This window comes from Lonchura striata, chromosome 2 (assembly GCF_046129695.1).
Source record: "Lonchura striata isolate bLonStr1 chromosome 2, bLonStr1.mat, whole genome shotgun sequence".
NCBI classification, from domain to species: domain Eukaryota; kingdom Metazoa; phylum Chordata; class Aves; order Passeriformes; family Estrildidae; genus Lonchura; species Lonchura striata.
Genome location: NC_134604.1, coordinates 56,156,246 through 56,168,771, shown reverse-complemented (window position 1 = coordinate 56,168,771; position 12,526 = coordinate 56,156,246). Strand labels below are relative to the sequence as shown.

General features: G+C 35.3%; 1 protein-coding gene across 2 annotated transcripts in view; it reads right to left on the bottom strand.

Annotated features, from left to right (window-relative positions):
• Positions 1-226: 226 nt before the first annotated feature.
• DIAPH3 (diaphanous related formin 3) overlaps positions 227-12,526 on the bottom strand; it is a 200,363-nt gene continuing 188,063 nt past the window's right edge. For both annotated transcript variants that reach the window (XM_031504802.2, XM_077781371.1), the window contains one exon: positions 227-1,735. In XM_031504802.2, coding sequence (XP_031360662.2) covers positions 1,479-1,735 — 257 coding nt within the window. In that variant the 3' untranslated portion in view covers positions 227-1,478. The remainder of the gene's footprint in view (positions 1,736-12,526) is intronic.

Here is a 12,526-nt window from a genome sequence, read left to right as displayed (position 1 = left end):
GTGTCTGTATGACAGCTGTGCCCATTGTTTGCAAGGGGAGCTGAAGAGATGTCTGTCTGACAGGCCTGCTCTGAACCCTTCCCTGATTTGTGTTTATACCTCTCTTTTCAGCAAAGGCGGGAAATATAATTAGGGCATAATGACAGCTACAACGGTCCCAGAAACAGGAGATTGATTCCCATGATGGCTGAAAACCCCCCTACGCCATGTGTGCAATCAAGCCTAGTTTTTGAGTTCTAATTAACTTTATTAATGTTTAGTGCAGGAGTACAAAGGCAACTTAAACAAGGATATAAAAAGCACTGGAGCATTGAAACACTGGTTTCATGTAACTGACTCTTATTGAAAGACATATTTTTCAGCATCTTGTAAAGAAAAATAAAGCAATTTAGAAGAAAGATATTAGATTCTTAATACACTCTTATATTAAGGAAGCTTTAAATAACAGAGCAAAGAGACTAACAATAGCTCCCTACTTAGTAACATTGGTAGCAACTCTTTCTGATGTGCAATTAATAAATACGATAGCAAACACGCAACCCTGTACAGTGACAGTGGGATAAAAAAGATGCAATCGCTTGCAAAACTCCTGTTGTGCCAGCAAGTAAGACTTTATGGGCTACTGGAAAATGAGTTTGTGAAAAACCAATTGAAAAATCTTCTCCATTACATGACCCTTTTATAGAAACATTAATTTGCATGTGAAAAGATAAAATATTACACTGGTAAATAACTGTGAAGACATTTTCCCCAGCTAAAGACACAATTGCAAAACATTGCAATCAAAGCAATTGTATATATTATTTTGATATAATAATCATAATAACCTTAAAAGCAGGGATATATTAATTACACATAAATATATTATTTGCATTTTTTTTTACTGCCCATGGATTACTATTTGGTAAATACATCTATAATGTAGATGTATTCTCTTCTATAAAGAGCTTTGATGCTCTTTGATGAGCTCAAACTGGAATATGGCTGATACTGTATATTACTGTAATTGTAAAGGACACTATCATGATCCATATTTGGTGCTTTAGCCTCTTAAATATAAAAATTACAGTAGAAAATATAAGAATACCTTTTCTGTTATTTATTGACCCTATTCTCAGGCATGATGATTAAACAATACTTAAAAGATATTCCTATTTTCAGAAGCACTCAAAACAGATGGTTAGCAGCCTGTCCACTAAAAGGATTGTGCTTTGGAACAATTTACTATTTATCTTCTTCTGATACTTTTCATAGGCTTATTAAGTAAAAACATATAATAAAAAATAATCTTGCAGTTATGCAAAACTATAGTATTGTTTGTATAGTCTTGCAAACAAAGTTTAGAAGCAGATCATTCATCCACAGAGAAGTTAGAAAGTAAGAAATATGTAACATCAAAAATAGAAAATTATTATTTCTTTAAAGATGTAGTGTAGGCTATTGTTTTTAACTTTTATTTAATCTGTTATATGATTATTCTATAGTGCTCGCAGTCTTGCCAAGAGAGCTTCTACTTCTGGAATGGCTTCTCCCTTAGGAGGGGATCCAATACGATCCATTTTCTTTTCTTTGCCACCTTCTCCATGACAGGCTTCCTTTCTCCCAACAGCCTTGCTCAACACCTTGGAACTTGTTTCCACATCATACGTAACTTCTTTGGTGACTGGGCTTCTTGTCGAGTTTAAACTGATACTGTGGTGTGAACACGGCTTCTCTGGCTGTCCTTTCTGGTTCTCTGCAGAAGACAAATCAAACAAACCTTGTTTCACTATTAAATTACTCAGTTTCAACATTCTGTAACATAAAAAGACCTCTTGATCAGAAACATTTTACAAGCAGATGATGTACTACAAGGAGTCATGAATGCCAAGGAGCCAAGACAAAATATATTATCACTTCAAAAGCAGTGGACCGGGTCCCTTGGAAGTGATACAGACTTAACTTGTCTTCATTAAATTAACATACATATTTCTTAGAAAATCACGGATATAGCATGACAGGATCCTTGTTTCTCCTTTTTCCTCCTACTGGAGTCAAAGAGATACCTAGCACCTCTCAGTGTCTTACAAGGTTTTACCTCATTAATTACATTTCCTACATACTTTTTAATTGTCCAAATTTTAAAATGTATTTTAAAATATATTTTAATTCAATTATCCATTGTTATACCTTTTCTTTCCTTAGTGAACTTTTAAGTAATTTCAAGAAATTGCATAATTCACTATTTTTTGCTAAACATCACTGGCATTGCCTGTCACACAAAGTTGCACTCAGTTAATATCCAGGCAGGAGTTTTGCAGGTTTGGCATATATTAATAGACAGACTTCTTTTTCTGTCACTCCCCAACCCCCTTCCAGATCAAGTGACTGTTTTCCAAACCAGCATGAGTGGTTTCTCTCATAGATCTCAAACTTTTTAAAAACAGGCCTACTCAATATTCATGTAACCTTGAGCAAGGCTTGAAAATGCCTTCAACACACTTGACATGACATTTAAAGTTTTTTGGTTATTCGCTGAAAGATGTTCCATCATCCCAATAGTAATGACTTTGGAGCACAGGCAGTCACTCATGACAGTGAGTTTTATGTGAGTGCTGAAAATTCCTACCGAAAACAGCTTGTACATTAAAAGGCAGCTGCTGAAGATATTTACTGCACTGTCATTCCCTGACCAGGGGCTCTCGGTGATGGATGAGGATTTTACACACTTTCTTGGACAATCTCAGCAAATTTTGTAAGTATGATCACCTTTTGGGAGGTGGGAAGAAAATAAATACCTCCTTTCCATCATCTTTTAAAACAGATAAGCAATTCTTAATTAAAATTTTTTAAGACTAATTTTTCATTTAACTGAAAAAAAAAATTTTTTTTTACACTATAGAAAATAATTTGACCTTGAATATGCAGCAGTACAGTGTTCCTGAATCACAGGAGGCCAATGACTGGTTATGAACATATCTTTATAATTATATGTAATAAACCTGTCATATATAATAAAAATATCCCTTCTATGTGCACTCTTAAATATCCCATTCTATTTAAATGTTTATGCTTATTGATTCTGAACACATATTTGCAAGCAGATAAAAGTGTGCTACCTGTGTCAATACACAAACTACCAGCTGCACCACAGACATTCCTGTTTACATTCAGGAAGGGGCAACAGGAAAAATAGTTGGTTTTTAAAAATCAACACTTTTAAGTATAAGAAAACACATTGTCATATCATCATCAGAGATGAAGCATAGCTGTTGGATTATAAAAAAGTCTAAAGGAAATTAGGCACTGAAAGTAAGCTTCTCAAATGTACCACCAACCAAATTTTAACTACTTTATGCTTCAGCAGTCTTCACCCCACAATGTGAGGATGAATTAGGTGTGGTGAATTAGACTGTATAACAAACATGGGGAACTCTAATTAATTGAGGCCTCAACATAAAACCCAGCAGTAAAATCTCCCAGTTTCTCATAGTGTACACAGGGCAGAGTAGAGGTGCCTTAGAGAGAGACACAACTGCTGCCTAAGCAGGGAACTGCTGCAAGCTAGCTATTAATAAGTAGAAGCTCATGGGATCTATCCAAACTCTTTTACCACTCTGAAACTCAGTAACTAATTGAGGCTTTCACTTCAGTGTTTCCCACAGATTGCTGCCTACAGTCTGGAATTGTCATGTAGGGATAGGACAGAGTAAAGCTGAAAACAGCTGTGCCTTTCTTTCCCATTAAAACAACAGCAGTTGTGAATTTCTAGGCATCGACTAATAAGTGCAACACTTAATTCGAATGACCAGCCTTTCCCTTCACTCTGAAGGGTCCTGCAACAATGAAAAATGGCATTAGGAAAGTGCATTAAACAGTGCTTCGTTTATGTGAGTAGTTTTTGTTTTATCTCCTTTGCAATGATAATGTCAAGATTCACTAGAAAAATCACTAAGTCTCATGCTAGTGATTAGCAGCATTCCTTAATAATGAGGACACTTTGGTCTCAGCCATGTTACAAATAATATTGAGCAGCTAGAGTAAATTTAAAAAAATAGTACGTGCACACATTTTATCTAAATACAGTATTATCATCTCAAAGTTGTTATTTCAGCTGCTTTCTAAATCAGGTGGCATCTTTACTGCTTACATTCTTCAGTCAAGGAGGAAGGCGGAACTTCTCCACAGAGCATTGCTATACCTAAGTGCAAATCCAGTATTAGCAGATGTGGATATAGACAATTCCCTGCTTACCATATTGGCTGTTGCAAATGTCATTCAGAAACACTGAACTTTGCTAGGCCTGTCTTAGAAAGCATACACATTTACTTATAGCCCTAGATTTCACTTCAGTAAATGTGCGCGTAAATAATTAATCACTGTATTCCTTGAGGTATACATGCTGCTCATGGCATTCTTATCAGAGTAAAGATGAATTCTCTTTAAATCAAAGTGTACAATTAGTTAGGCACTGTCAAGATAAAAAGTCTTATTAATTCCTTATTTTTTTAATTTAAGACAACAGAAATTAATTTCTGTTAAATCCAAACTTAAGCACTATATACTGCCTCACATACTGATTCAAAACTCACATGCATTGGTGTTTTGGTACCACATCCATTCCACTGCCTTGCCTTGGGATTGTAACCTCACCTCCCTCAAATCCTATGCTATAGTGGTGAAACCAAAGAAGTTAATTTTCAACCTGTCAGTGTTGAGGTGAGTGGTTTAATAAAAACAGTGCACCTTGCATGTGAATTCAGAACTACATGGCTGCAAACTGCTGCACGTTAGCATGCAGCTTTGACCACAACTGTGGAAAAACCGGACTTCCTTAGCTCCATATGATAAAGGCTATAAAGCATATAGTTATTCACTTGCAAGATTAACTGACAAAGTAAGTACAATAATAATAATAAATAAGCCATTAATTTACTACTGTTAGACATTAAAACCTGGAACCACCACAGTAATGAAGTTCTGGAATTAATATACATACATGCGCACGCAGGAAACCATAACCAGTCATAAGCAGGAATTTGATCTGTTTCTGAAGATAGTATTTGATATAGCTGCCCAAACAGCCAGGACATGACTTAGTGACATTGGCCACCTATGTTTCCAGAAAAAGGGAACACACAGAAAATCCACAAACCATACTGGTTTTAAGACTTTTCCTAAAATGTTTTGAACCATTACATCATAGACATACATAAATTTGTTTTGTGTTTTTGACAATAAACTATATTTGAAACAAATTACATATTTACTCTCATGTATTGTTTCAAATATACTTCTAAAGAACTGAATATAATTATACACACAGAAGGTTAAACAAAAACTACTCATGGAAATGCACTTCTTCATGAATTCTTGTTCAAAAGAAAGCTTACATTTCTGGAGATGCACTATTTGTCCACCTACTGTAGCAAGGCGCACCTTCCGGTAGTAGCAAGACAAAAAGAAATCAGACATTAAAAATCACTGGATAAAGACAGAACTTATTATTCCTGTATATACTGGAAGTAGCTGAGCCAAGTTTCTACTGTTTGGTCACTTTCAACAATTGAAATTTGTCATTCACCTGTATCATAACAATCACTATGCAGAGGAAAAAAAATCAATAATTATCAATAATTTTGAATCCATTATTAGGTTTTCTAAATGCTCAGATGATAACCTATAATAGTTTTGACTTTACTGCTAGTGAATGCTCCCAGGCATGGGTTAGGCAGAGATCATAATGTCTACTACAAAAGTGTCAATGTTCAGATTCAAAGATATTGAAATATTTGCTTTCCCTTGTTCAATATTGAAATTTTGTGGGTCCTCCAGACCTATTCAAATGCAGTTTTTACAGATATTAATTGTTTGAAATTTGCTGTTAATCAAAAACATTCCCAAGCCATATTCGCAAAACCTAGAGCCATATACTTACTATCATCTACACACAAGACTTCTAACAGCAATGCTCAGAAATTCAGCTGACAGAAAATTGTGCTTAAAATAGCTGTCCACAGTCAAAATTATGTCCTAACACAGCTAAACTTACTAACCTATTAAAGGATACATGATATTCAGGAAAAGGAAATTGTGCCTTAGTACCTGAACAAAAAGAAATCAGTAGTATGAAACTCGCCTGTTGTGAACTTGGGGAAAAAAAATATGATCAGTTGGAGATTTTAAAATCCAACAATAGTGTTGAATATTATCTTTAAGAGATAAAAAAATGATTGCAAGAGACTCACTAAAATCGAGATAGATTTTTTTAAAACAACTAATAAATATTTAATATTAAAAAGAGTTTTGAAAAGCTTTATTTCATCACAGTTTCTCAGTAAAAGTCTTGATGATAAGGACATATTTTGTTTTTATGTAAATACTTGTAGACTGATTGAAAAATAAACTTGCAAATGCAATAAGGAGAACAGAACTGCGTGGCATTGTATGCTCGTATTACAGTCATACATCTCAATGCAGGGCATGACAAAACTGTAACATAAAAAGAACAATTGCAGTTACAACCTCATTACATCTCTTACCAAGTCAACAGGGAAAAATGGTCATAAACCCAGTGGAATATTTCTGATCTCTTTGACTTGTGCTCCACATGCTACACCATATTCCTGAAGCTATATGTATGCCAACATTTTCTAAAGCCCACCCATACTGACATAACTGGCAATGCAAATTATTTTTACATTTAAAGTCCTTACTTGTCATTTAAGTCATCTCCTAGACAATACCCTGAAGGAATGTCCCCATACCAAAGGCCTTTAGCTTGGAAAAGGTAACAGCCCAAGCCATAACTTACCACTGGCTCCCTAGTTTGGTGCCACAGTTTGTCTCTGGTTCCTCATCCATGATGCATGGAACTGAAATTCTCAAAAAGCTACAGCATGCTGATGCTGTGCTCATGTATTTTTCCAGCAAAATATCAGGAGAAAAGATCCTGCTCAATGCTTGCCTTTTCCCTCAGAACCAGAATTTAGACATAATATGAAAGACTGCTATAGCTAGAAGGTCCATCTATTATATAAGATCATTCATCAAAAATAGGATAGCTTCTTTCTGGATGGTTTAATGGAAAATATTTAAAATATTTTTATTGATTTCATGTTTTTGCAACAATATCTTTGACTGACAAGGGTAGGCTTGAAGAATGTCCCTGGTAAAAGGAGTACTGTGTGTTGTTACAACTTATGATGTTATAATGTTATGACTGTTTGAGCCTGCAGCTTCAACCCTAATCCATAAAGGAGTGTGAGCTGTACTCAAAAGACCTTTGCTTGATAAGCAATTTCTTACACTTTGTATTTCATAATAAATTCTCACAACTCTACTAATCTTAAGCAGACAATAACTCATGAGACATGAAAAAGTGTTACTGATATTGGAACATTTATTTTTTAAACTATGCACATATCATTTAATAGTTGCTGCTGTTCTTGAGTGTTGCATTAAAAAGGTGTGAAACACAGGGAAGAAACACTATCAGGAAGCTCAATTTAGATGAGACAGTTTTCAGAAATAGTGAATATAGGGGGTTTATGTGCATTTCAAAGACAAGAAATGAATCTATCAGCACACAGTGTGGCTAATACAGAGAATTTATAGAAACTAAATTTCAAAGACAGTCAATTACAAACTGTGAGCAAATAAATGTTTGACAAGAGGAACTATGCTGGATCAGCTCCCTTTTATTTGGCCCTAAAGTAAAACCCTTAAAAATTCTTTTAATTCCTTTCCTCCCTATATCTTCTCAAAGACTACTTTAATTTCCTGCTGATCACTCCATTCAAAGTTTTGCCTATCTTTTTCGAAGACACTTTGCAATTGCAATGAGCTTGAACCAATTTCTCTGTTTAAACTAATATATTCTCACCTGTGATAAGACAATTACTTTTTTTTTTTATAAGAAATGCAACTTTCACTTTACTGGATTTTAACAAAAGTCTTGAGAACCTGTCAAGAAGATAAGAGAACAAGAGTGTGGATCAAGCTGCTGACAGAAATCACCCAAGGTCAGTGAGAGAAGAAACCTCTGCAGGTGTCTTGTAAGACAACTGTTTCAGACTTTGGAGTTTGGTGTCCTTCCTATTTCAGCCTGCATTACAGTTGATTTTCTGTGTCTTTTTATGCATTTTTCCCCAAAAGAAGGCACATTTGGCAGTTTCTAGGAAAACTGCAAAATGGAAATTTCCAAAATAGAAATCTGCTTTGTGGTCATTAATGATTTTTAGAGCACATGGTTTGAAACATTCTTGAAAAACTAAATTCTAAGTCTCTTAATTTCAAAATGGATAAATCATATTACTTTTTTATTACATATTACTTTAGTATTAATAACTAATAAATTAATCTTATTTATGTCAGACAAAGGCAGCTAAAAGGTAAATACTGATCTACATGAATACCAGAGGCATGGGTCTTCTGGCCCCAGAGGGCAGAAACAAACCACAGACTAGATGTTTATAGGATGTTTCTCAAGACACAAATAGGATAAACTTCAACTTTTTCTCTTCTTTAAGTCAAAAAGTATCATGGAAATGATGATAATAAAACTGGAAGTTAACATATTTTAGAGTATTTTAAAATCCTGGAATGTGGTTCATTACTTGTTGTATTTTCTTCACAGCAATACTACATCTTGCATTCCAAACTGTCTTTAGAGTTAACAGTCAAAAATGATGACTATGTTAGTGACCTATGACAAGATACACAGAAGTCCATAGTCTAAAGCCACCCTCTTCAGCTGATGATAATTAATGTAGCTCACACAAACTAAACTGCCTTCAAGCAGTAGACACATTTAGTCTCTAAACCTGTCTGCAAACCAGCTCCCTATAGATGAATACCGCTTTCAAGGTGCACTTTGATAAAAAAAACTTCAGGGATATGCATAAAGACTGCTGCCATCAAAGGAAAGCCACTAGCAGATGCAATGGGGAATGATAAGCAACATGCTGATGAAAATAACTGAAATGGAAAAGAAACACAATTTTGTCTTCTTTTTACCAACTGTTAAGGAAAAACACAGTAGGAAACCTCCTTCCTCTGGAAAATAAAACCCACAACAAATACAAACAACAAAGCAAATCTTAAAGACTGACCTTATATTTATGAGATTCTTCTCACCACAGTTCTAAATGTTGTTGTCACTTCTGTTCAGTATATACTATTTAGCATACACATTGAAAAAAAACCCAGACAAACAAGTAAAACTCCACAAAAAACATGCCCCATCCCTGGAGAAGTTCAAGGCCAGGCTGGATGGAGTTTTGAGCAATCTGATCTCATGAGTGGTGTCTGTCCTCATGGTGTGGGTGTTGGAATTAGATGACCTTTAAGGCCAATTCTGACCCAAACTATTTTATGAGTTCATGTATTGTCTTGGGTTGGCTATATGATGCTTGTATCACAAGTTGTCTGTTCTGGTTAGGCTGGATATTAAGTTTTGCCCCTTTAAGACTGGTTCCAAGAGCGAAGGGGGAGAGAAGGAGCAGCCGTTCACTTTCAGAAGCTGCGCTCACTCCTCTGCATTCTGGCTCCTGGACTGTGCTGTCTGCAGCAGGGACAGCGGGGACAGAGCTCTCCTTTGCTTTTAGTCAGGTTTTTGCTAGCTGAGGCAGAGAAGTTTCCTGAACTGTGGCTTTTTTCTTTTTCTTGGAACTGTTCAAACCTGCTCTGGACTGAAAACCCAGGAAAAACCAGAAGCTCACATCTGTGGCACACTGGGACCCAGGGCGCAGCAATTTCCAGCACAGGAGGGACTGATAAGAGACTGAACGAGCTGAGCTGCAGTAATGACAAGGATTTTCTAAATTTGCCATCTCTTCAGAACAAAGAGAGGTTTTATTGTTTAATATTATTCATTTTATCATGTTTGTGAGTATTTTGCTTGTTAAATAAAGAAGTTTTTCTGCTTTTCTCAAAGGAGATTTGTCTCCCAAAGTGGTAGGGGGAGGGCCACTTGAATTTGCTTTCTAGAGGGACCCCTTCAGAAGTTTCCTCCCAAATTTTCCTTTAACCAGGACATGCATCTATTTTTACTAATTGCCTTAAAAGTTTGACACTATTAATATTTCTTATCCACTACTCTTGATAGAAAATGTTTACAAGATATTAATTAGCTATTCCAGTTGCTTCTACAATTCCATGCAATTTTTATTTCTTATTTTTATCCCAAACTTCCATTCCCAGGTTTATACCAGCAATGAAAGTACTGGTAGATTGAACTGATTTAAGTTTGAACACAAATACTTTGTAATATCAGATCAAACCAACGAGAAAAACCATCATTCTCTCATCATCTGTTGCTCTTTTCTCCTAAGGAATCAAACTACTACTAAGCTAAGGGGAGATCTACAGAGTCCTGGGAATACTTTTGGGAACAGCATAAAGAGGAGAGGCTAGAGCTGAGAGTAAATGAGGTGGGTACTAGTTTTAACAGTTGAATAGAAACACAATCTCCTCACACTGCTTAAGAGGCACAGGACCAATGTCCTGGGGTAGCTCTTCCCACACAGGTCACGGTCACAGTGGGCTGTCATTCACTATTATTCAAAAGATTGCAAGAATAGCATATGATTCTCAGGCTCCCCTAACTTTAAACGTTTTTAAAAGAGGTCTCTGGAAGAAGAGCTACAGAGAGCACTACATGCTGTTAATGCTGTGACAGGGAAGAGTGCAGTGATTTACTAACCTGGACAAGTATTTATGAGAACTCTGAATTCTAATCTGTACTTCTTTATAGCATGGGTGAGTTTTAAGAGTGCAGAAGCAGACCTGACTGTGAAGTTTAACTTGTGTAAATTAACATCCAAGATTGCCTTTATGAATACACTGGATGGAAATGGAATGAAGCCAAATCATCTTAATTCATGTAACTTTCATATTATTATTATGGGTCTTACTTTCCTCTGACAAAGCTCTGCAGAAAATAATTGATAGCATACTAATGAGCAGAATGTAACCTTGGAGCAGGAAATAGTACATATTCAAGAATATTCTCATGCAAAAGTAAATACTGGGAAATAAAGGCAGAGAAAAAGTTATTCCTCTCTCCCTAGCTCTACAAGATTGCATAAACATTCCTTTGACAATTCTTCTCTCTCTTTATATGATGCTCTGATTAATGCTATGTGCTTTCACTTAATTATTCCTTCTCTTTGGGATGGACTCATTCGGCCTTGTTCATGTGTGGAGAGAGACGGGATGTAAAAAAATGTTTCTGCTCTGCACATGATACAGCCATATACGCATTTGACACCAACAACTGTATTCTGCAAGTGTGACAAACTGCTCTGAACAGGGACACTGATTTCAACAGTCTCTGAAAGAGGAATTATTATTTAAAAATTACTTTTACCGACTCCTCCAAATACCACTGTATTATCATAAGACAAATTCAAGCTACATTATCATGGGTAATTAATCCAGTCATTGTGAATTCAAAATGCTGTGTTTAATGTCACTAATGGCATGCACTTTTTACGCAATGAACATATTTACTGTCCTATATTTGACCAGTTAAACTCTTAGCAGCCACTTTGGTATTTTAAAATCAACAGAAGCTAACTGTAGAACTTCCTCCTTCTATTCCTCATCAATTGTACTCAAATACTATTTAGTAATCACCAACTAACAAAAGTTAATCTTATTGTGTAGGAGGAGTTTTTTTTGAGTTTTAAAAAATCTAAAATGCAACACACCTTTGCGCATACAGAAAAAGCCCCCTCTCTCTTATGGAGGAACTTAAAATATTACATAGAATATGAAAAACTGAGCTACTGAAACCCTGAAGCCTTTATACTCACTGAGAAAACAAGGCAGAAGGCAATAAGACCTCCCAAGCCCAGAAACAGAGGATTCTTAAACACAGACTTGTTTATCTTTTGTCTGTTTTGACTTATGAAGCAGTCTTGCAAATGAGTTTAGCTCAAAAGGTGATATTAAAAACAAATGGTTAGAGATCATCATGGTATATTAATTATGCAAAAGAACCCAAACCGAATTTAATCAGAAACAGGAGACTCCAAACAGGAAAATAATGTCTGTCTCTCCCTTTGGTTTTTTTTGGTTTTTTTTTTTGTTTTTTTTTTTTTTTTTTTTGTTTTGTTTTGTTTTGTTTGTTTTTTTTTTGTTTTGACAGAGATGGTTAAGAAAACATTTTTGGTAATGCCAGAGCATCTGCTGATTAAAGTCAAAGCTGCAGGACGCCAACATTAAATCACTGAACCATCTTGACAGCTTCTGGGTACTTGAATTTCATTCTAATAATAAATTGCTGTGAAATTTACACAAATCGGAAAATTAGCCATAAAATGTTTACAAAGACCATAGGTAAGAACATATAAAGCAAATTGATTTGCACCTGAAAAAACAGAGCTAAAATAAATGTTTGGCACTCAGACATTTCAGAGCTGAATTTAATTGCTAAATCTCTAAAAGACTAAGTGCTTTAAGAACAGAATATAATTTTATCATTCATTTTGACCTGTCTCTTTTGTTTGGAATTGTTAGCATGCTTGTTTGTTTAACATAA